The following is a 21,632-nucleotide window of genomic DNA, read 5'->3' on the forward strand; positions in this document are numbered from 1 at the left end:
CCAATCCGGCCCAGTTTCCTTCTTCCTCTTTTCCTTCCTTCCTTCCGTCTGTCCTTCCTACCTGTCTTCTCTTCCCTTCCCTTCCTTCATTCCTTCCTTCCTTCGAGTCTTCTCTTCTCTTCCTTCCATCTGTCTTCTCTTCTCTTCCCTTCCTTTCTTCCTTTCTTCCTTTCTTCCTTCCTTCCGTCCTTCCTTCCTTCCTTCCTTCCTTCCTTCCTTCCTTCCTGCCTGCCTTCCTTCCTTCCTTCCTTTCCTTCCCTCCGGTCTTCTCTTCTTTCTTATCCCTCTTTTCCTTCCCTTCTGTCCTTGTTCCTTCCATCTTTTTAATGGTCCGGCCCACATGAGATCAAATTGGTCTGTACTGTATGTGGCCCTTAAATGAAAATGAGTTTGACACCCCTGGGTTAGAGAATCGGTGCTCCAGCTGATGTCGCAGTCCTAGAGGCTCGCCCCCTAGCGATGCCTCCTGATAGATGACTTCTGTTGAAGTTTGAATGAACAGGGCAGCTCTCCTCGCTTGTTATTTGTGACTCTGAGCTGCCCTGGCTGACCGGCCCTGTTCTCTCTGCATGCTCAAGCCAGGAGTTACAGGTGTCTTTTTACTGAATTTCAAACAGGTTAGAGAACCGGTGCTCCAGCTGATGTCGCAGTCCTAGAGGCTCGCCCCCTAGCGATGCCTCCTGGTAGATGAGCTTTACTGTAATGAGGAAGAGGCCTAGCTGAAGGAAGTTGGCTAAGACTCCGCCTGAGGCTTGTTATCAAAGCTTCATGATTCAGATTTTTTTTTTTTCTTCTTGCCACTTTAATGAACTTGACTCAGTTTTCTCTGTCTGTCTCCTTCTTAATTCCCCCTCATTGTCTTTCTCTCTCCGTTCCCATCATCCTTCTCTGTAACCTAATCGAGAACACATTAAGGGGCTCAATACTCCCCTTACAAAAAAACAAAAAACAAAGTGGAACAGAGGGGACATCAATCACTGCGATTTCATTTCCACCAGATTCATAATGAAATACTTCTTCTTCTAATACTCTGTTGTTAGCTCTCTCTCTCTCTCTCTCTCTCTCTCTCTCTCTCTCTCTCCCTCTCTCTCTCTCTCTCTCTCTCTCTCTCTCTCTCTCTCTCTCTCTCTCTCTGTCTCTGTCTCTGTCTCTCTCTCTCTCTCTCTCTCTCTCTCTCTCTCTCTCTCTCTCTCTCTCTCTCTCTCTCTCTCTCTCTCTCTCTCTCTCTCTCTCTCTCTCTCTCTCTCTCTCTCTCTCTCTCTCTCTCTCTCTCTCTCTCTCTCTGCCTTTAAGTCTCTTATTTGTTCAAGTTTCTAATTTAATTTCAGTATAAACAAACAAATGCCTAATTATTCAAATAATATTGGTTTTGTGGATGGCTGCATAATCTCCTTCTTTGTCTCCCTGCCTCCAGGTAACAGTGCTCAGAAAGTGCGCGTGGAGGAGGAGCTGGAGGCGTATCCCACAGAGTCAGTTGATCTCCGCTGCCAGTTCATCGATGGAGGGGGCCGGACTAAACTCACGCAGGTAGGCGTACCAACGACGGCGTTGTGGTGGGGTTTTTTTTGCAGGTTTAGAATCACAGAAGCACTGAAGCTCAGTAAATCCAAGACTGATGCTGTAATTATATCTAATGGAGTGAATTCACTGGAAGAGATTTGAGAAGAAGACTGTTTTATTGAGAGGTCAACAAAGGTCAATCTCTCTCCCATGAGCTGAGTCTCCTTGTGCAGAAAAACAAATACCAGTAAAAGAAATTCATGGTGCAAGTTGTGCTTAGTGAAAGGAATACTGAACATTTGAAGCACAGGAAAACATCTCCACAGGGTCCAACCTAAGCTGTCTTATTCACGCTCTGTATGCTTATTGTAACATGGCTTTACAGACATTTAATGTAGATATTAGATTTATTTACTGACCAGTAATATCTCTGGCTTTTGGTGATGGTTCACAGCGGAGGCAGCTCCAGGAAATGTTTGGTTTAAGCTCAGCACAAAAGCAAACAGTTAAAACCAGGCTATGCTTAAAATGAGCTCCTTCATATGACTTGTTGTCTGAGCATTTCTAGAGGCAAAAGTGTTTATAGCTGTTACTAACGTGATAATCCTTCAAATGTGGATAGCAGCACACGCTTTTTGGACAGTCTCCATTCGAAAGGCAGTCTCCTTTTGGCACTTGTTTGAAGACACAAAAACACAAGTAGTGGTTGTAAAGAAAAAAAAAAAAAAAATGCATAAAGAAAGCTTTGAGGAATAGTTTGATGTAGATGGAAACAGCTGGAGGTTCATCAAAGGTGCCCTCTAACAACAGGAAGTCCTCCTACTTACATATTTTGTGTGTGTCTGTGTGTGTGTGTGTGTGTGTGTGTGTGTGTGTGTGTGTGTGTGTGTGTGTGTGTGTGTGTGTGTGCGTGTGTGCGTGTGTGTGTGTGTGTGTGTGTGTGTGTGTGTGTGTGTGTGTGTGTGTGTGTGTGTGTGTGTGTGTGTGTGTGTGTGTGTGTCACATGAAGACAGAGATAGATATTATACATATTGGACTTGATGGCAAACAGCATGACGTCGTGGAATTGCTGCTGAAACACTAGAAACAGACACAAGAAAGATTGCTCTGAAGATTAAATGAAGTTATTATTGATCAATAAGGAGACAGAAAGCATGCAGAGAAGAAAAGCATTCTTCTATCTTGCTATACAAAGTCAAACTAACTTCATTTATAGTGTTTTTAAGACAAAGAAACATGATATAATTGGTCAAACTTATCACCCTATGTGATTTTACCCAATAACAGATGACCATCCTACTCTGGTCATACAACCCCAAAATAAGAACATCCTGTCATGAATGGTTTCTTGACATTTCAATAGTGTTCTCACACCCAAAACTCTAAGGGCCTGATTTACTAAAGGTCTGCGTGTGTAAAAATGTGTGCAAACTTGACATCACTCGCAAAAAAATGTGCAAGAATCTTTCAACTGTGCACGATAATCCGCGCTGTCCATTTAGTACATTTGCCACAATGAATATGTAATATGTGGCGTTTCAACTCCAGTGTGCAAAATACAGGGAGGAGAAAATGCAAATATGTTATTTAGCACACACATTGTGATTTACCAAACCTGAAGGTATTATTTCTGATGCTAACTGCGTCTATAAATAATACCTTTTGAAGGGCAGGTATTAACCGGCTTCGTCCCAAATACTCTCCCATATGTCGGTTTTTCTAGTAATTTTTGTTTTTGTTATAACTCAATATATTAGTTAACTTCTTCCACTAGAACATGATCACATTTCATTTTGCTTTTGCAGCTTTCTGCTCGTCAAAATTCTCCATTCAGACACGCAAAACCCTCATTTAAATACTGCTGTCTGCACCTGTTGCCCCTGTATCTATTGCACCATGCATGCAATTTAGTACCCACTACTATCTTCGTAAATCAGGCCCTCAGTGTCTACCTTATTTAGATAAAATTTAGATTTAGCCAAAGCAAAGGAAAAGCAATGGGCCTCCTAATGAGAACAAAACACATTCCACAAGACACACAATGATGAGACACAAGATTTGATCCTACAGCCACAATCTTAGATTAAAATGATCAAACCAATCGTTGATCCTTCTTCACTTTTGCAATGTCATCGCCGGCTTCACACACCTTTGCAATACTGATGAAAATCCATTAGCTTTCTAGAGGTAAAATTTAGCAAGCTAAGAGGGTTCAGCATGTGATGTTGGCATATTCATTCTCTTAAAATGCTGGCTTGTTATTCTTCCTACTCCAATTTCAATCTAATTGGTATTTCTGTAAACCACGGTTAGGTTGAATCTCTATGTTTATATTATCAGTTGAATAATTGTCTTATGAAGTAATAGCTCTGTAGTTAAGGTCTTTTCAGGATTAGGCACAAAAACCACTTAGTTAGTGTTCGGGAAAGATCGTGATTTGGGTTCAAATAAAAACAATTCAAAGTAAAAGTAAAAGTAAATGTCCCAACATCTCTTTAAAGCTACCTGGTTCTGTTGGTTGAAAGAGGAAGCAGGCAGCAGTCTCAAGGCTCTCTGCTGCTTTGTCAGCTCGTATAGATGTCATCTAAACAGCATCAATTTAAATGTTGTTATGCTATTAAACATATTGAAATATAGAGATTCAACGTATCTGTGGTTTGCAGAAATGTGCAACGTCAGCATTATATTCTGCCAAGTTTAGTTTAAAGTAAGCTAATCACATCCAGGAGCACTACTGTATGTTTGCTTATCAAATTTACAACAGAAAATCAATCGGCTAAGATTTTGATAATAGACTGATCATTTTAGTCGTTTATAAAGAGAAAAAAAAGAAAGTACAGTAGAAGTAGAGTGAAATGCAAGCCAGTATGATAATGGACGACTGAAACACCCAGAAAAAAATCCAAATGAAGTATTTCTTAAATATATATTTTTTGGGCTTTTTGCCTTTAATGGACAGGTTAGTAGAGATGGACAGGAAACAGGAGCGGCAGCGAGGACTACAGCCTCAACACATGTGGCGGGCGCTCCTCCCACTGAGCTAAACTCCGCCACTCACAGAGTATTTCTTGAACAATGCTTTCCCCATCTGTTATTCTGTCACCTGCCAGATACAATCATCAACAGTGTGTTACATTACTTTGTCAATATGCAATTAAAGTCATCTAAAAAGTCTTTCTGACCAGTATTTAAAAATAAAGTTATTGTTAAAAAAAAAAAAAAATCTATTCCTTTCATTTCCAGAGCAGACTCAATTTTCACTCACATCTCTTTCCATTTTAACCATATCTTTCCAGATGAAAGGGGGTCCAAGCACACTCTACACACCAGAATGGAAACCTCTGACTATTTAGAAGTTAATTTATTTTATCAAACCCCAGATGACAACTTATCTGACACCACCTGAACTGATGCGCCAAGAAAGACCAAAGGGAAAAAACCGATATGAGCTATTTACCATTTCAGTTAGCTCCTCGTGTGATCTGTCCCTCTCTGAGTTATGAATAGAATCAATAGGAAATTTGTTCACATACAAAACATGAAATTGCATATTGGCTAAATTGCCTTCTGTTATATTTCTCTACAATCTACAGCCGAGGGAGGAGGAAGTCTCATCTGCTAATTTATGCTGACATCTGGATTACAATCCTTCTTCCGTCTCGCATCCTTCAACCATCTCCCTCTCTCTCCTCAAGATGTTATAAATTGAATAGATGTTTGCTAAATGTGTATTGATGAACTTTATTCCCTCTACTTCCTGGGACCACCACTAGACAGCAGTTTGTATTTGAAACTGTCACTTTGAAAACTGCAGAGACAAGAAAATCAATTTGGTATAACATCACAGTATTTTCCCCCCTGAGGTAGAGTCTCATATAACCATAACAGATATTGATATCTCTCTCACATCAAAAAATCTAAAGACTGTGAGACTGTGAGAGTGTGAGATGACTTTCTTTTAAGTAATGTTCTTTAAAAAGGCACTGGGGGTCCTTGAGAGAATTTTTGAGACCTTCAATTGAAACTACTAATAGATTCTTGGCTCCTTATTCTGACAGCTTTAATTGACTTTGACATTTTCCTGCTGTAAGTGAAACAATTCCAGGTTTCAAAGATGATTTTTTTAGCTCTGCAGATAAACATAGTGTTTGCTGAGATTTACACCTGAAAACAAGCTTTTTTTTTTATAGTTGTTTTGGTTTATTATTGAGTGTTGTGTTTATTCATACAGTTGTTAAACAGATGCAGCAGATAATGAGCTGCGAACTGTTCAAAAATGTTTTTCGTCTGGGTTTGAATATTTAGTTTGGGATGTTTGAAAGTTTTCAGAGAACACCTGAATCTTTGAAATTTTTTCTTGGCATAAAATTGTTTTTCAGAGACCCAGCTTGACTGATAATTACCGATTTTGTTTCTATTCTTCCCAGGTGTCTTGGATATGGGAACCTATTGACGGTCAGAGGGACAACATTGCTGTATTCCATCCAACCTATGGACAGAGTTTCCCCAACCCAGCCTTTAGGGACCGAGTTGTCTTCCTCCACCGCACCCTGGAGAACCCGTCCATTAGGATTTCTAACCTAAAAATGTCCGACGCCGGCCGCTATACTTGCGAGTATGCCACCTACCCTTCTGGAAACGAACAAGGGACCACCACCCTTACCATGCTTGGTGAGTAATCAGATGCTTTGTTTCCACATAACATCATAGTGTAACCTTTTGTTATACTAAATGTAAACAGTAAGCCGCTCTCTAATGCAGACACATCGCCTTGTTCCATTTTATGAAACAAGGACAGCAAAGGATTAGAGCACGAAAAGGTCAAAAGTATTTCACCAACTCTTGAGCAAAAGAGGACGGTGCTTCAAGCAGGCTTTTAAAAGCTGTTCTGCTACATCACCCTTGACAAGCGTCCTCCCCAGCCATCTGCTTATCACTGCTTTCTATAAAAGAGGTTCCCATTGGAACAAAAGCCTAAGAAGAAGCAATTTAAAGCATTTGACGAGAATTCTCAGGGTATATCCTGGTTTAGATGCAAAGTGAAAAACAACAAAGATGGGTGTGAAAGATTCAGATGTGGCACTACATATAAAGTATCAGCCTTTTATGTATAGGCAGACTGTTTAAATGAATGTTTAAGCAGCTGGCAGAGCAGTTTATGCACAATGTCTAGACTTTAGGTTGAGTCAACATTTCTTTAAGCTTGTTTTGCACTTGGTATTGGTGAACTTTGTTTTAGTGAGTCAGTGTAATAGTTAATATATTCTGTAAGAGGAACTACATGATGAACCCAGGTTTCTACATTTAAGCTATGTTTAGCATGGAACAATGAACTCACATCCAAACGTGAATATTTTGCAGGTGTGGATGTATTTTCTGTGTTGAATCATAGTATTTAGATAATGGATGTATAGAAGTGTAAAGTACTCTAATTTGAATGAAAAAGCAAATTAGGGTCATTTAAATGGATGACTTTAATGTATTTTCCTACAATAACTGGAGGTTGTGTGGATCTATTTAATAGTCAGTTCAAACAATGAGATCCAGAGGTAATAAATTAGCATCTCGTTTTGTTGACTAGCTTCCACAGCGTTGTATCGTACATGATATTATCCTGCCGAGCACATCAGCATGCAAAGTGTCTCGTTGATGCTCTGCAGATGATGCCCTTTGCCACAATCATTTGACATGTTGTCTGTTTTTCACATAAACACATCATCAGGGTCAACTTCCTCTGTGGTCTTGTTGACATATTTTTGAACACTTCCACATTTCAGTTTAATTAGGTTTGAGCGTGTTTTGGTTAAATGAGTAATTGCACTACTTGTTGAGGACCCTTATTATGATAATCAGATGAAGGTTATATCACTATAGCTTTATACTCCAAACATCAGGCTTCTCTTGTAAATGTAAATGTATATAAAAATGGCAAACAGTCGCTTGACATTTCTCTCTCTTAGGAATTCTGCTTTTGATTTTAATTGCAACTGGTTTAGTAAGCTGTTACATCTTATATTACATCTTATGTTTGAAGCGCAAACATCTTACATCACATCACATCAAATGCAGCAATCTAATTACACTAACAGAGGTGCCAACACATACTCCCACTGCATGTGTGGATCACAAATATGCAAATAAAGAAGATAGAAAGAGGTAAAATTAACCAAATAACATATATGCATGTCAGGAGACAGTGGGAGAGGAGGAAGAGTTGGAGTGTGGGGATGAGAGTTGTAACTCTGCATGTCGGCACAGTGCCTGGTAATGGGAAGAGTTGGCTGATATGATGGAGATAAAGAGAGCAGATATACTGTGTGTGTGGAAGGGGAGAAAGGAGTAAGGGCAGGATCGTCGGAGGTGGGTTCAAACTGTTCTACCGTGGTGCGGATGTGAGTAGAAATCGGCTAAGGGTAAATCCTGAAGGAGTTTGTCAAGACTGGAGTTGGAGGTGAAGAGAGTGTCAGACAGAGTGATGAGTATGAAGCTGGAAAGTGAAGGTGTGATGATGAATACTGTCAGTGTATATGCCTCGCAAGTCGGGGGTGTGAGACAGAAAAAAGAGAAAGAAGAATTCGGGAGTGAGTTGGATGAAATGGATGAAGAGAGTGAGCCCAAGGAGAGGAGAGCGTGGTGATTGTAGCGGACTTCAATGGGCACATTGGTGAAGGGAACAGAGGTGGTGGGTAGGCATGGTGTCAAGGAGAGGAATGTGGAAGGACAGATGGTTGTGGATTTTGTGAAAAGGATGGAAAAATTGCTGTGATCAATGTGTATTTCAAGAAAAGAGTGGAACGTAGAGGAAAAAATGTAACTAGACAGTTTCAGATGTTGGTCTGTAGGATGACATCGGAGACCAAGAAAAAGGAGGAGAGTGAAGGCAGAGCCAAAGATCAAACAGAAGGAAGCTGAAGAAGGACGACTGCTGTGTGGAGTTCACGAGGGAGTTCAGACAGGCGCTGGATGGTAGTGATTAGTTACCGGTTGGCTGGGTAACCACTGGAGAAAGGGTGAAGAAGACAGCAGACAGAAGAAGGCACATAGGAAGAGGTTGGCAAAGAAGCGGGATAGCTAGGTCGATGAAGAAAGTAGATCCAAGGAGATGTGGTGTAAAGTGAAAAGAGAGGTGGTGAAGGCTAAGGAAAAGCTGCATGGGCTGTATATGACATTAAGGAAGGAGGAAAGGACTACTTCCACCGAGCGAGCTGCAGGTTACAGTGATGAAGGATAGAGATGGAAATGTGCTGACTAGCAAAGAGAGTGTGTTGAGATGATGGAAGGTCTATTTCGAGGGGATTTTGACGGATGAGGAAAATCTGGAGAAATGCTTAAACCTTACCTCAGCGCTTGATTTTTCTGAAACGGAGTGGATGTTTTAGTCGCTGTTAGCAGGGGACACATCCTGTTTGTAATCGAAGACAGCTGGTGTTATTCATCCACCCACATGTCCTCCTGTTCTCACTCCCTTTACAAAGGAATCCAATGCCTGGTGTCTTTATTTAGGAGTGAACAGTACTGAGGAATAACAATAGGTCTCATACTTGTTACTTGGAAGTGCTGCGGTTACAATATGTGACCTGTAGTATGAGTGGTCAAACAATAGGTACTCCTTGAGGAGGCTCAAGAGATTTCCTGAGAAAATGCTTTCGAACTGCCAAGACTGCATAGAGTTCAGCTTGTGCAGTATTAGCCTGCTACTATTTATTTTCTTGTTTGTCAGCGTGAGATGTGGACAGGAGTTTTATTAAGGTCTTTTATTTTTGTCTTTACCTTGCACATGCTGGGTGCAATTTCACAACATTTTTTTTTTGTTTGTCACAGTACAGTATAATCAAAGCAAGAATTGAAAGAAAGCTGCACTGGTGTGACGACACTGTAGCTAATTCATTAGTGCTTAAATTGTGGGTCTGGGGATTCCTTAGCTGCTGCTTCTGGAAAATAGTACACACACAGATTTTTTCACTGTGGAGACAAGTGTACGATAAGCTTTTTTTAAAAAAATGCAATAATTAAAATAAATTCATTACAGTATACCCAGTAAAATGTTTTAGAATTCCTTTCATGTGTTCCCTCAGCATGGGCTAGTTATATTTCCCCCCAGTTTCTCTATGTGACAACTTTACAAAAACAATACAGAATCCACACTGGAAGCTTCTCTCATGGATACGAGAGCACACAGACAGAAGATGCAGAAATTTGGCAGAGAAAACACAGGGAGATATTCCGGCGGGCTTACAGATTGATCTGGGCTAAGTCTCCTAAACTGCTGGTGTTGGCACAAAGCTGAGGTAGACTGGGACATACCTGCTGGAAAGCTCACTTGCTCGCCTTTTGTCAGGAGTTATAGCATTGCCAAGCTCTCAGACAGACAGATTGTGGAGCTAAGTATCCCAAAGTTAGTGAAAAACATATCGTATTTTATACCTTATCTTATATAGAATCCATATGAGCCAATGAATCCGCAACTGCATGGCCGCCAATCATATTATATCTTTTTTGGATATAGAACCACCAGCTCCTCTCAATCTTATCAAATCTTATTTTAGTATGAATACATAATCCTGACAGCCAATCCTATTATAACTTATTGGACACAGCATCACCGCCAGCCAATATCGGGGTGTGAATAAAGAATCACTCACTTGTCAGTAAATGATATCATGTTGTCTCGGATGGAATCAATGGTGGCCAATTAAACTGGATTTTATTGGATATAGTGTAGCCAGCAGGACATAAATACAATTGCAGGTGAAGGAGAGTCTAATAGATCAGTATCTAGGAGAGGGATGGGATGGGAGATGCATTTATTTAGAATAACCATCATTTATTGTGAACGACATACACACACGTCCTCCTCCATTAACAACCTTTTTTTTTTGTTTTCTTTCAAATTTTGGATAAATGAGTCGGATGCAATCAAGCCGGAAATTGATGTTGAGCATTGTTACTTTCATCCCTCTCTGTCGGGACCAAAAAGAAACACAGACATGAGACAAAAGGTAATGGTTGGCTAAATTGATTAGAAAACAACTGCTTAATATTTCTGGCATATATTGCTCATTAATGCTTCAGTTAGTCCCTCCAAGAAAATGACCAATTTAGACTCAAATCAATTTATTTTAATGTTGTAATTGTATGAAAAGTGGTCTAATGTGTCGAACTCATCTTTGGTGAATAATTACCATTTTTCCCTCACAAAAACAACTTTCCAAATCTTTACCCATCATGTGTACTCCATCTCCAAATCATGCATTTTCCTGTCTTGTTCGTTAACTGCAAGGACAGTCAAAGCAAAGACGATCAGTTAACCCTCCTGTTGTGCTCAGGTCAAGGAAGGAAGGAAGGAAGGAAGGAAGGAAGGAACAAACAAAATGAGGAAGGAACGAAGGAAGGGAGGAAAGAAGAAGGAACAAAGTGGGGAAAGAAGGAAATGAGGAAGGAACGAAGGAAAGGAGGAAAGAAGGAAGGAAGGAAGGAAAGAAATGAGGAAGGAAATGAGGAAGGAATGAAGGAAGGAAGGAAGGAAATGAGGAAGGAATGAAGGAAGGAAGGGAGGAAAGAGGAAGGAAGTGAGAAAAAAGGAAATAAGGAAGGAAGGAAGTAACGAAGGAAGGAAGGAGGAAAAGAGGAAGGAAGTAAGGAGAGGACAGAAGGAATGAGGAAGGAAGGGAGGAAGGAAGGAAGGAAGGAATGAAGGAACAGTCAAAAGAAATAGGGTCAATTTGACCCGTGAGCACAACAGGAGGGTTAAATAAAAGCACCGGTAAGGTTTCACTCTAGATAGGCTGACGTGATTAATTAAACCTTTACTGACATTTAGCCTAAGCATAGGTCTAAAAGATTATATACATTTACCGTCTCCAACAAATCAACATGACCTTCAAAACTGAAAACACATTTTAGAAACTATTATCTGACTGTCTCAATAAACAAACAACCAAAAGAGCAAATGGCTGCTTCCTTCTGGAGGAATTCAATTTATTTTCTTTTTTTTTTACATTAAAAATGGGTGTTATTGGAGTGTAACTTAGCCAATGAAACTTTTTCTATACCTCCAGGGTGGGAAAGCTCTGCTGTGTCTGAGAAGTGATGACTAATACTTCAATATTGTATGTATTTATGCAGCGGTGGTCCATTGATTCCAGCCACTAAACACATAGGCATAAATGTCCTCTTTTCTTCCTCAATACTTGCTGTTCAGGCCTTTTTTAGTATTTAGCACTGTTAGCTGGTCGGTGGGCAGTTACAGCAGAAGAAGAATGCAGTCGTGCCAGGTTAAAAAATATGTAAGAAACTACGTCTTGCCCTGAAGTAATGTACAAAATGAAGCTTCTCTAAATGAAAAAAGGTTAACCCTCCTGTCTTCCTCCCAGTTCAGATTGACCTCATCTCTTTTGAATGTTCCTTCTTTCCTTCCTTCTCCCCTCTTTGTTTCATTTTTCCTTCCTTCTTCCCCTCCTCCCCTCTTTCTTTGCTCCTTCCATCCTTCCGTGCTTCCTTCCTTCCTTCCTTCCTTCCTTCCGTCCTTCCTTCCTTCCTCCTTCCTCCTTTTCTTTCCTTCCTGCCTTCTCTCCTAAATTCCTTCCTCTTTTCGTCCTTCCTCCTTTCTTTCCTTCCTGCCTTCTCTCCTAAATTCCTTCCTCTTTTCGTCCTTACTCCTTTCTTTCCTTCCTCCTTTCCTCCCTCCCTCCTTGCTCCTTTCTTTCCTTCCTCCTTTCTTTCCTCTTTTCGTCCTTACTCCTTTCTTTCCTTTCTTTCCTTTCTTCTTTCCTTCCTCTTTTCATCCTTACTCCTTCCTTCCTTCCTGCCTTCCTTCCTTCCTTCCTTCCTTCCTCCTGTCCTTCCTTGTGTCCTTCCTTGACCTGAGGACAACAGGAGTGTTAAAGAGAAATTATAACTCATATTTTTAACCTACTGTACTGAAACAGCACTGGATGACAACAAACCACAGCCAGAGCTTTCTCAGTGTAGATATTGGTGTGTTTCCTAAACCATATTTTAATCGAATAGTAGTAGAGTTTTTTTTTGACATCCTCAGCAAGGGAGAATCTTTATGGCAGAAAAAGATAACCTAAACAAAACAAGCATATAGCCAGTTTCCATACACTGAGAATCTGTCAGTCAGCAGATACACCAAAACTACAAATAACAAATTGTGCTGTGTACCGAGCATCCTTTTGTGAATTGGAACAGCATCCACCTTCCCTTTATATTGCTGAGTTGTTGATAACAGACCCGGGAAGGTGAAAAAGAGAAAAATGCCTTTGAGTGTACATTTGCCCTCAAATAAGGAGCACTGAATCAGTCAAAAATGGAGGTAAATGCAGCAACACAAAAGGTCTTCAAATGCAAGGCCTCAAGGCACTTTTTGTATTTGTGCTTAGTGGAAAACCTGAGCAGGGTTTATAAGTCAAAATGATGTGTTTTTAGTTTTTGCATAAGACATCCTTTCTTTCTTTCTTTCTTTTCCCTTTTTTTTAAAACATGTATTTATTTATTTTACATTTTAGGCTCCTAAATTAGTCTCCAACTTAAAATCATGCATTTTGTTAACATTTCTAGCAACCAATAATGAGCTGTTAAAACCACACAAACAGCAGAATAATTGCAGTATAAACTATTCCCCGTGTTCCTTGAATGCTCGTGTAATGTTAACAGTTGAGACGACGTAGCGAGCCAAACAGATGTTTTTCTCAACAATGTCTGGAAATATTCAGCAGCAGTGTGTCAAGCTGAGAGAAGATGTTTACAAACCTGGGCAGCTGGTGAGACATGGATTCCAAAGAATTTAACAAGATCCAGAAGCCTTTATTGATTTTTGGCAAATGTATGCTGCAAAGTAGAAAAATAAAAAAATACATCACTTGGCTGCCTTCTTCAGGGTACAGCAGTGAATAAATCCATGTTTTTAGAGAGGAAGAGGTAACGCTGATATGTGCCACCAGCCAATACTGCTAAATCCAAATCTGCCTGCTTTTTCAGGCTCTGATTCAGTGTTACCAAACATTATTTCGTGATTCCTAAAAAAACCCAGCTCATCACTTGATATATGGGGGGATTTGTTTGTTTCCATTATAGACTTGATTTAATTGAGTTAAAATGTAGGTTAACAACAGGCGGGGAGTTCTGGTCCTCTGAAATGAGGCCAACGCGGAAGTAACTTAGAACTGCATTCTATCAAAAGGCCACCAGGGGGCGACCGTCTCTATACAAGTCAATAGAGAATTCACCAACTTCTCACTTGATTTCTAACCTCAGTAAACGTTTTCAAAATGTGTTTATGGTCTCAATCGCTAGTTTAAAGCCTTCTTCAATGCAGTATGATGTTCATTTGTGACATTTTGGCCTCCCTGATTTTATATTTGACGATAAAGCAGGGTATGCATTAGGGTGTGGCTACGTCCTGATTGACAGGTTGGTTGCCCAATGTCCTCGAGATCCAGCCCTCGCAACCATAGCAACCTCTCCGCTCCGCCCATGGCCCCGCCCCATGAACATATAAGTAGAATCCGTGTTTTTATTTTTCCCAGCATGCACCTGAAATTTTCAATATGGCGCTGCCTAGATTCAAAACTATTGGCTTCCGAGCAGCAGTCCACAAACCAATGGGTGATGTCATGGATGTTACGTCCATTTCTTTTATACAGTCTATGGTTAACAAGCTCTTTTGGATCTAAAGTAAGGGTCATATTAAGGTTGTAGGAGAATTGTGGGGCTCATCTCATTGTTTGACTTCCCTCTCTAATAGGAAAGCTTGAATTCAGAACTGCATGAAGGTGTGTTGATGGATGACATTGACAGATGAGAGCAGTGTATGAAAATATCAATAGACAAATCTTGGCTCCAGGTGGAAGTAGCCCAGTCTCCATTACTGTGGGCCTCGCTTGCAAACCTGCTCTGTAATTTATGAAAAAGTAGTGTTTGGCTGTTTTTGCCAATAAATGTGTCCCCGAGATCCAGTAAAAGCTGTTACATGTTGAAAATAAGCTGCTCCAAACAGTAACTTAACATCCAGACTGTGGAGGTCAGGCAGAAGAGATTTGTGAGTGTTATTTGTTTTTTCTCAAAGCCTGCATTGTAATGTATTTCAGACTAGTGATAGAGACTGCCTATTCAACATTTACACTGCTTTCATTGTCAGATCCACTTTGCCACTGAAGTAATGGCGATGGTGCTACTTCCTGTTTTTGTCAGTCATTATCAATTAATCAATCAATCAACCTATATTTCACCTTTCATGCAGACTAATGTAGTTCAAATTGCTTTACAGTTAGCTGATTGACAAGCTGACAGAATAAATGACAAAATAAAAAATATATAATAAAAGAATAATAATTATAATAATAATAATTGAAAAAGGAATGAAAGTGTAATTTAAAGACAAAACTGGAGACCAAATAAAAATGATAAAAATGCTTTAAAATAAATAAGTAAAAATGAATAATTAAATAGATTAAAAAAAATGAGAAATAATAAAATAAGAGAGGATAAGAGAAAAACGTTTATTTAAAAAAAATAAAAGTAAAAAATGTGTTTAAAGTAGATTTAAAGAGTGAAAAGAAGATGAAGTTGAACAAAAGTGGGACTAAAGCAAAGTTAAGTGAGAGATTAAAAAGACAAAAGAAATAAACAAATGAAATTGATGATAAGATAAAACGATAGAATAATAAAATAATAAATAAACAAAACATCAAAAACAAGCACAATACTATAAACTATTCAGACTATAAGTAATTAGCATGTAAATCACTCAATAGTTGGACTTTTGATTTAAGTACAAGAGTAAGACAGATTTTAGCTGTGTGTGTGAATGCCGCCTTAATTTAGCAACAGCTTCACACTCAGTAACAAATATCTTCTCTCTTGGCTAATATTCCCACCAGGTTTTGGATTCAAACCAGCGTTCGTCCAGGTAGAATTCAACCAAATCTCAATAGCGGTCGGGCTCTACTTTCAAGTACCGGCCATGGTTAGAAGATAGTCTCAGAGATGTTTCAAGCTCCTAGTTGGTCGAGCATCTTCCTTGCTGAGAATCCACCAACTTTAGATTTGAGCTGTCCTGTGTGAATACCGCCTTAATTTTAGCAACAGCCAGCTTCACACTCAATCACAAATATCTTTTTCTGTTGGCTAATATTCCCACCATGCTTTGGATTCAAACCAGCGTTCGTCCAGGTAGAATTCAACCAACTCTCAATGGCGGCCAGTGTCGGTCAGGCTCTACTTTCAAGTACCGGCCCCGTCTTATAACCGCTGCCAAGGTTAGAAGATAGTCTCAGAGATGTTTCAGGCTCCTAGTTGGTCGAGCATCTTCCTTGCTGAGAATCCACCAACTTTAGATTTTAGCTGTCCTGTGTGAATGCCGCCTTAATTTAGCAACAGCCAGCTTCACACCGAGTCACAAATCTTCTCTCTTGGCTAATATTCCCACAAGGTTTTGGATTAAAACCAGCGTTCGTCCAGGTAGAATTCAACCAAATCTCAATGGCGGCCAGTGTCGGTCGGGCTCTACTTTCAAGTACCGGCCCCGTCTTATAACCGCTGCCAAGGTTAGAAGATAGTATCAGAGATGTTTCAGACTCCTAGTTGGTCGAGCATCTTCCTTGCTGAGACGGTCCTGAGAATCCACCAACTTAAGATTTTAGCTGTCCTGTGTGAATGCCGCCTTAATTTAGCAACAGCTTCACACTCAATCACAAATATCTTTTTCTCTTGACTAATATTCCCAGCATGCTTTGGATTCAAACCAGCGTTCGTCCAGGTAGAATTCAACCAACTCTCAATGGCAGCCAGTGTCGGCCAGGCTCTACTTTCAAGTACCGGCCCCGTTTTATAACCGCTGCCAAGGTTAGAAGATAGTCTCAGAGATGTTTCAGGCTCCTAGTTGGGGGTGCATATTCCTTGCTGAGACGGTACTGAGAATCCACCAACTTTAGATTTTAGCTGTCCTGTGTGAATACCGCCTTAATTTAGCAACAGCCAGCTTCACACTCAATCACAAATATCTTTTTCTCTTGACTAATATTCCCAGCATGCTTTGGATTCAAACCAGCGTTCGTCCAGGTAGAATTCAACCAACTCTCAATGGCAGCCAGTGTCGGCCAGGCTCTACTTTCAAGTACCGGCCCCGTTTTATAACCGCTGCCAAGGTTAGAAGATAGTCTCAGAGATGTTTCAGGCTCCTAGTTGGGGGTGCATATTCCTTGCTGAGACGGTACTGAGAATCCACCAACTTTAGATTTTAGCTGTCCTGTGTGAATGCCGCCTTAATTTAGCAACAGCTTCACACTCAGTCACAAATATCTTCGCTCTTGGCTAATATTCCAGGTAGAATTCAACCAAATCTCAATGGCGGCCAGTGTCAGCCAGGCTCTACTTTGGAGTACCGACCCTGTTTTATAACCACTGATGATTCAGGCTCCTAGTTGGGCGAGCATCTTCCTTGCTGAGTCGGTCCTGAGAATCCACCAACTATAAGGACGCTTTATAGCTAATTTATATCTAAACTAACGCACAGCTAATAGGCAAATTCCCCCTACAGCGGACTTCCTGTAATGGAAATGTAGATCTTTGAAGTCTAATTATTTCTAGACTGCAAAAATTTTTATCTCCATGTTGTATTCTACAAATATGAATTGGAGTTGGAGAAAAGTTTTTACTGCAGAACTTTTATTATAAGACCCAGAAATCTTTGGGTAAACACTCATCAAAATGCAATCTGAATACTTAAAATGAAAGCATGTGGTGAATATAACTTTTAAGCCTTCTGAGTAAGTGCGTGGCTTCATAAAACCAAACATACCTCATGCAGTTATTGTGTTTGGAAATATTACTGTTGTGCATTTCTTTTCTTGTCTCCCTGTCAGTCTTTGGCATCTAGCCTATTGATATTACCACAGGGGGGGCGCCGCCAATGTTTATCCAGTTCCTTTAGCATGGCTTGCCTTCTAATTACTCTGTACTCAGAAAAGCCTCAGACGGATGTGAGGAGTAGCAGCAGGCTCAATTGGATGCAATGTCACGAAACACATCAGGGACGGATACTCCCGACCTGTTAAAGCCCCCAGATCAATCCAAACCCTTTCCGCTACTCTGCTTTACTCTCTGCATGGTCAGTCTGTGTCTGTTTATGTCTATTTCATCTCTTCTGTTGTCCTCCTCTCTGTCTGCTTCTCGTCTCTCTGCTCTTTTTTTTTTTTTGCTTATCTCCTTCATGTCTGAGCTCCCTTCTCTTTTTGTTTCGTCTCAGCTCTCGATGTCTGTTCCTTCTCTTTGTTTCATCTCTTGTCCCTGGATATCTTTTAGGTTTTAAGGAGACAATATGTAAGACTTTTTTAAGACCTTTTTTGTAATGCTGCCTGGATTTGGATTTAAGACCAACTCGGAAGCCAATTGAAGTAACAAAGCTGGCAAAATCATCCGACATCCACAAATAGCTTATGAGTAAGTCTATTGACAGGATGAAATAGGAACAATAATAGTAAATTAAAGTCCAATTGTGTCCACTAAAACACATACAATGGACCTTATCTTAACTTTAGAAGACTAAGACACCTAATACTACATGATGAAATAAAGGCAAGTATGAAAGTAATGCATGGCACTCACCATAAAACCAGTTTAGCAGGATACTGTAATTATCTCAACCTCTGATTTATCCAGTCAGAAGTGGTAGCATTTTGCACTAGGTATTACAGGCTAATAATATTACCTTTAATGGATATATTACAGTCATTTCTGTGCTTTTGTGAGGCGTTGATGGAAAGCATTTAACATTACTGAAAAGACTAATGATATAACCTATCATTTGTGTGTCTCGATCTCTTGTAATGGTTAGTGGCTATAAAATGAGTTAATATGACTCTATTGAGATATCTACTCTAAACGCAGTGAGGTTTAGCTGCAGGGATATTTAACCCTCCTGTTGTCCTTGAGTCAAGGAAGGAAGGGAGGAAGGAATGAAAGGAGGAAGGAAGAAGGAATGAAACGAGGGAGGAAGGAAGTAAGAAAGAAGGAAAGGAAGGAAGGGAGGAGGTAAAGAAGGAAGGAAGGAAGGAAGGATGGAAGAAGGAATGAAACGATGGAGGACGGAAGGAAGAAAGTAGGAAAGGAAGGAGGGAGGAAGGAAGGAAGAGATGAAGGAAGACAGAAGGAAGCGAGGAAGGAAGGATGGAAGAAGGAAGGAAAGGAGGGAGGAAGGAAGGAAGAAATAAGGAAAGGAGGGAAGGAAGGGAGAAAGGAGGGAAGTAAGTAAAGAAGGAATGAGGGAGGGAGGAAGGAAGGACAGGAGGAAGGAATGAATGAAGGAATGAAACGAGGAAGGAAGGAGGGAAGGAAGGAAGTAAGGAAGGAAGGAAGTAAGGAAGGAAGGAGGGAGGGAAGGAAGGAAGGAAGTAACGAAGGGAGGAAGGACAGACGGAAGGAAGGAAAGGAAGAAAGAAGGAACAGCTAAAACAGAGGGTCAATTTGACCCGGGAGGACGACATGAAGGTCAAAGATAGATAAAAAAAATCTAAAGTTTTGGGTGAATTCAAACAGCGAGGCTTCTCTCTGGACTCATTCAGTAGAAGGAGAGAAAACACACAGAGTGATTTTTTGTTTCTTCCCACAGACACTAGCCTCAATAAACCAGCAGGCAATGCTCCAGCAGGAAATTTGTTTTCAATAATTGCCTGAGTTTTTGTTTATAAGTAAAATCTTTCAATTCCAATACAATGGGTGTGTGACATATTGAAAGGCATTTTGGGGGAATTCACTAAATCACATCTGCAGTACAAGATAGTGCACGCTTAAAAAGACGACTGGCTACAACAAAAACAAAGTAAATTGCAACACTTGACGACACGAAATAATGGAATTCACTGACATTTACAGATTGATTGATAGTGTGTCCCATGCTCGGGTTTCTTTTTAAGGTGGGGGGGTGGTCCTTCCTTCCTTCCATCTTTCCTTCCTTCCTTCCTTCCATCTTTCCTTCCTTCCTTTTTTCCTTCCTTCCTTCCTTCCTTCTGTCTTTCCTTACTTTCTTCCATCTTTCCTTCCTTCCTTCCATCTTTCCTTCCTGTCTTCTCTTCATTCCTTCCTTCCTTCCTTCCTTCCTTCCATTGTCTTTCCTTCCTTCCTTCCATTGTCTTTCCTTCCTTCCATTGTCTTTCCTTCCTTCCTTCCATTGTCTTTCCTTCCTTCCATCTTTCCTTCCTTCTTTCCTTCCATCCATCTGTCTTTCCTTCCTTTCTTCCATCTTTCCTTCCTTCCTTCCTTCCTTCCTTCCTTCCTTCCTTCCTTCCGTCCTTCCATCTTTCCATCTTTCCTTCCTTCCTTCCTTCCTTCCTTCCTTCCTTTATTTTAAGGATCCGGCCCACATAAGGTCACATTGGGCTGTATGTGGCCCTTGAATGAAGATGATGATCACATCTGCAGTACAAGATAGTGCACGCTTAAAAAGACTGGCTACAACATTCACTGACATTTACAGATTGATTGATAGTGTGTCCGATGCTCGGGTTTCTTTTTAAGGTGGGAGGGGTTGGGGGGGGCGGACTTTTTCATGGAACATTGCCACTTTATAGAACAAGTCCAGTTTGATTTCACAAAGCTAATGTGACGTGGGGAACGAAAAAACAGTGTTTTGCATATCAGTGTTGCAATGTGAAAGCTCTCGAAAACGTTGGTGTGTTTGATGTTTCACTTCAGTTGAGAGATTACCTGCTCCTGGTGATGTAACTCAAAGCCAGTCAGAGCCAATTAGTCAGTGTCTGTTGGTGACTTTTTGTTTCCCTCCAGATAGTTAATAGTTGAGGAGGTTTCTTCACAAGGAACAAGCACTACTGTTGTAGATTATACAAAAAGCTGTTAAAAAACACTTCTAAAAACTAAATTTAGACTTCTCCTTTTTAAAGGAACTCTGTACTTTCTCTTACTGTCTCTCTGATGTTGAGTGGCCTAGGGTTATACCAGAAGGGCCCCCCCTCGCCCCCCCCCCCCTCCCCTCAGAGTTTCATTACAGCCACAGTAGGATATATACACAACAAACTGATTGAACCTCCTCTTCCCCTGCTCTCTCCGTGCCCTCCTCCCTCTTCTCATCCTCTGCTTTACGTTTGATGTGTTTTTCTTTTCGCCACACTTTTATTTTTTTTCATCTCTCCCCTCCTCCTCCTCTGCCATTTTTAATTTATCCTCTGTTCTCTTGTTCGCCCCTTTGTGTCCTGCCTCGATTCATATCGTAACCGTAATGTCCCACTCTAACCACTGGCCTTTCTTTCCTCCTTGTCTCCCCGACCCCCCCTCCCTCCACCACCCCCCTTCTCCCTCCTTCTCCAGCCAAACCCAAGAACACCGCCAAAGGGGTAACCGTCCAGGCTGGCACCAAGTCAGTGGTGGTGGCCCAGTGTGAGGCGGCGGACGGCAAACCGGCAGCTACCATCAAGTGGTTGGCATCTGTCGGAGGGAACCATTCGACCAGCACCACGAACGGGCCGGACGGCACAGTGACGGTACGCAGTGAGTATCGGCTGGTTCCAACGCCGGCCGACGACGGCAGGGAGGTCACGTGCGTCGTCGACCAGAGGACACAGGAACGGTCATGGGTTCACCCTGTCAAGCTCTCTGTGGAGTGTAAGGACGACACACACACACACACACACACACACACACACACACACACACACACACACACACACACACACACACACACACACACACACACAGATATTATAAATCCACTTAATGCCAGTACAGCAGGATACTCTTTATCACTGCTTATCGATATTACACAGGTTGCCAATTATCAGTAAAAGCAGCACATTTATACCTCCAAGCTGTGAAAAGGTGATTACTAGAAATTGATACTTTAAAAACCTTAGTGTGCAGCACTTTCTCCACGCACCCTCCTCCCAAAGCACTTGTAATCTGCTTCTCTAATGATCTAAAATAATAAAAACAACATCTGGTCTATTTGCTGTAACATCTAAAAACACACTGTTAGTTTTTGCGTTTTTTCAAAATTGTTGGTGTAACACAAGAATACAAATATAACCTCTAAAAGTCATTCAAGGGCCACATACAGCCCAATTTGATCTTATGTGGGCCGGATCCTTAAAATAAAGGAAGGAAGGAAGGAAAGATGGAAG

General features: G+C 40.8%; 1 protein-coding gene across 1 annotated transcript in view; it reads left to right on the forward strand.

The window, feature by feature from the left end:
- Window positions 1-673: 673 nt before the first annotated feature.
- The window catches only part of pvrl2l (PVR cell adhesion molecule related 2 like), a 68,642-nt gene continuing 47,683 nt past the window's right edge, over window positions 674-21,632 (forward strand). The window contains exons 1-4 of the mRNA XM_053334051.1: window positions 674-683; window positions 1,415-1,527; window positions 5,928-6,171; window positions 20,824-21,117. Of these exons, the coding sequence (XP_053190026.1) occupies window positions 674-683; window positions 1,415-1,527; window positions 5,928-6,171; window positions 20,824-21,117 (661 nt within the window). The remainder of the gene's footprint in view (window positions 684-1,414; window positions 1,528-5,927; window positions 6,172-20,823; window positions 21,118-21,632) is intronic.

The sequence above is a fragment of the Scomber japonicus genome, chromosome 15, assembly GCF_027409825.1.
Source record: "Scomber japonicus isolate fScoJap1 chromosome 15, fScoJap1.pri, whole genome shotgun sequence".
NCBI classification, from domain to species: Eukaryota; Metazoa; Chordata; class Actinopteri; order Scombriformes; family Scombridae; genus Scomber; species Scomber japonicus.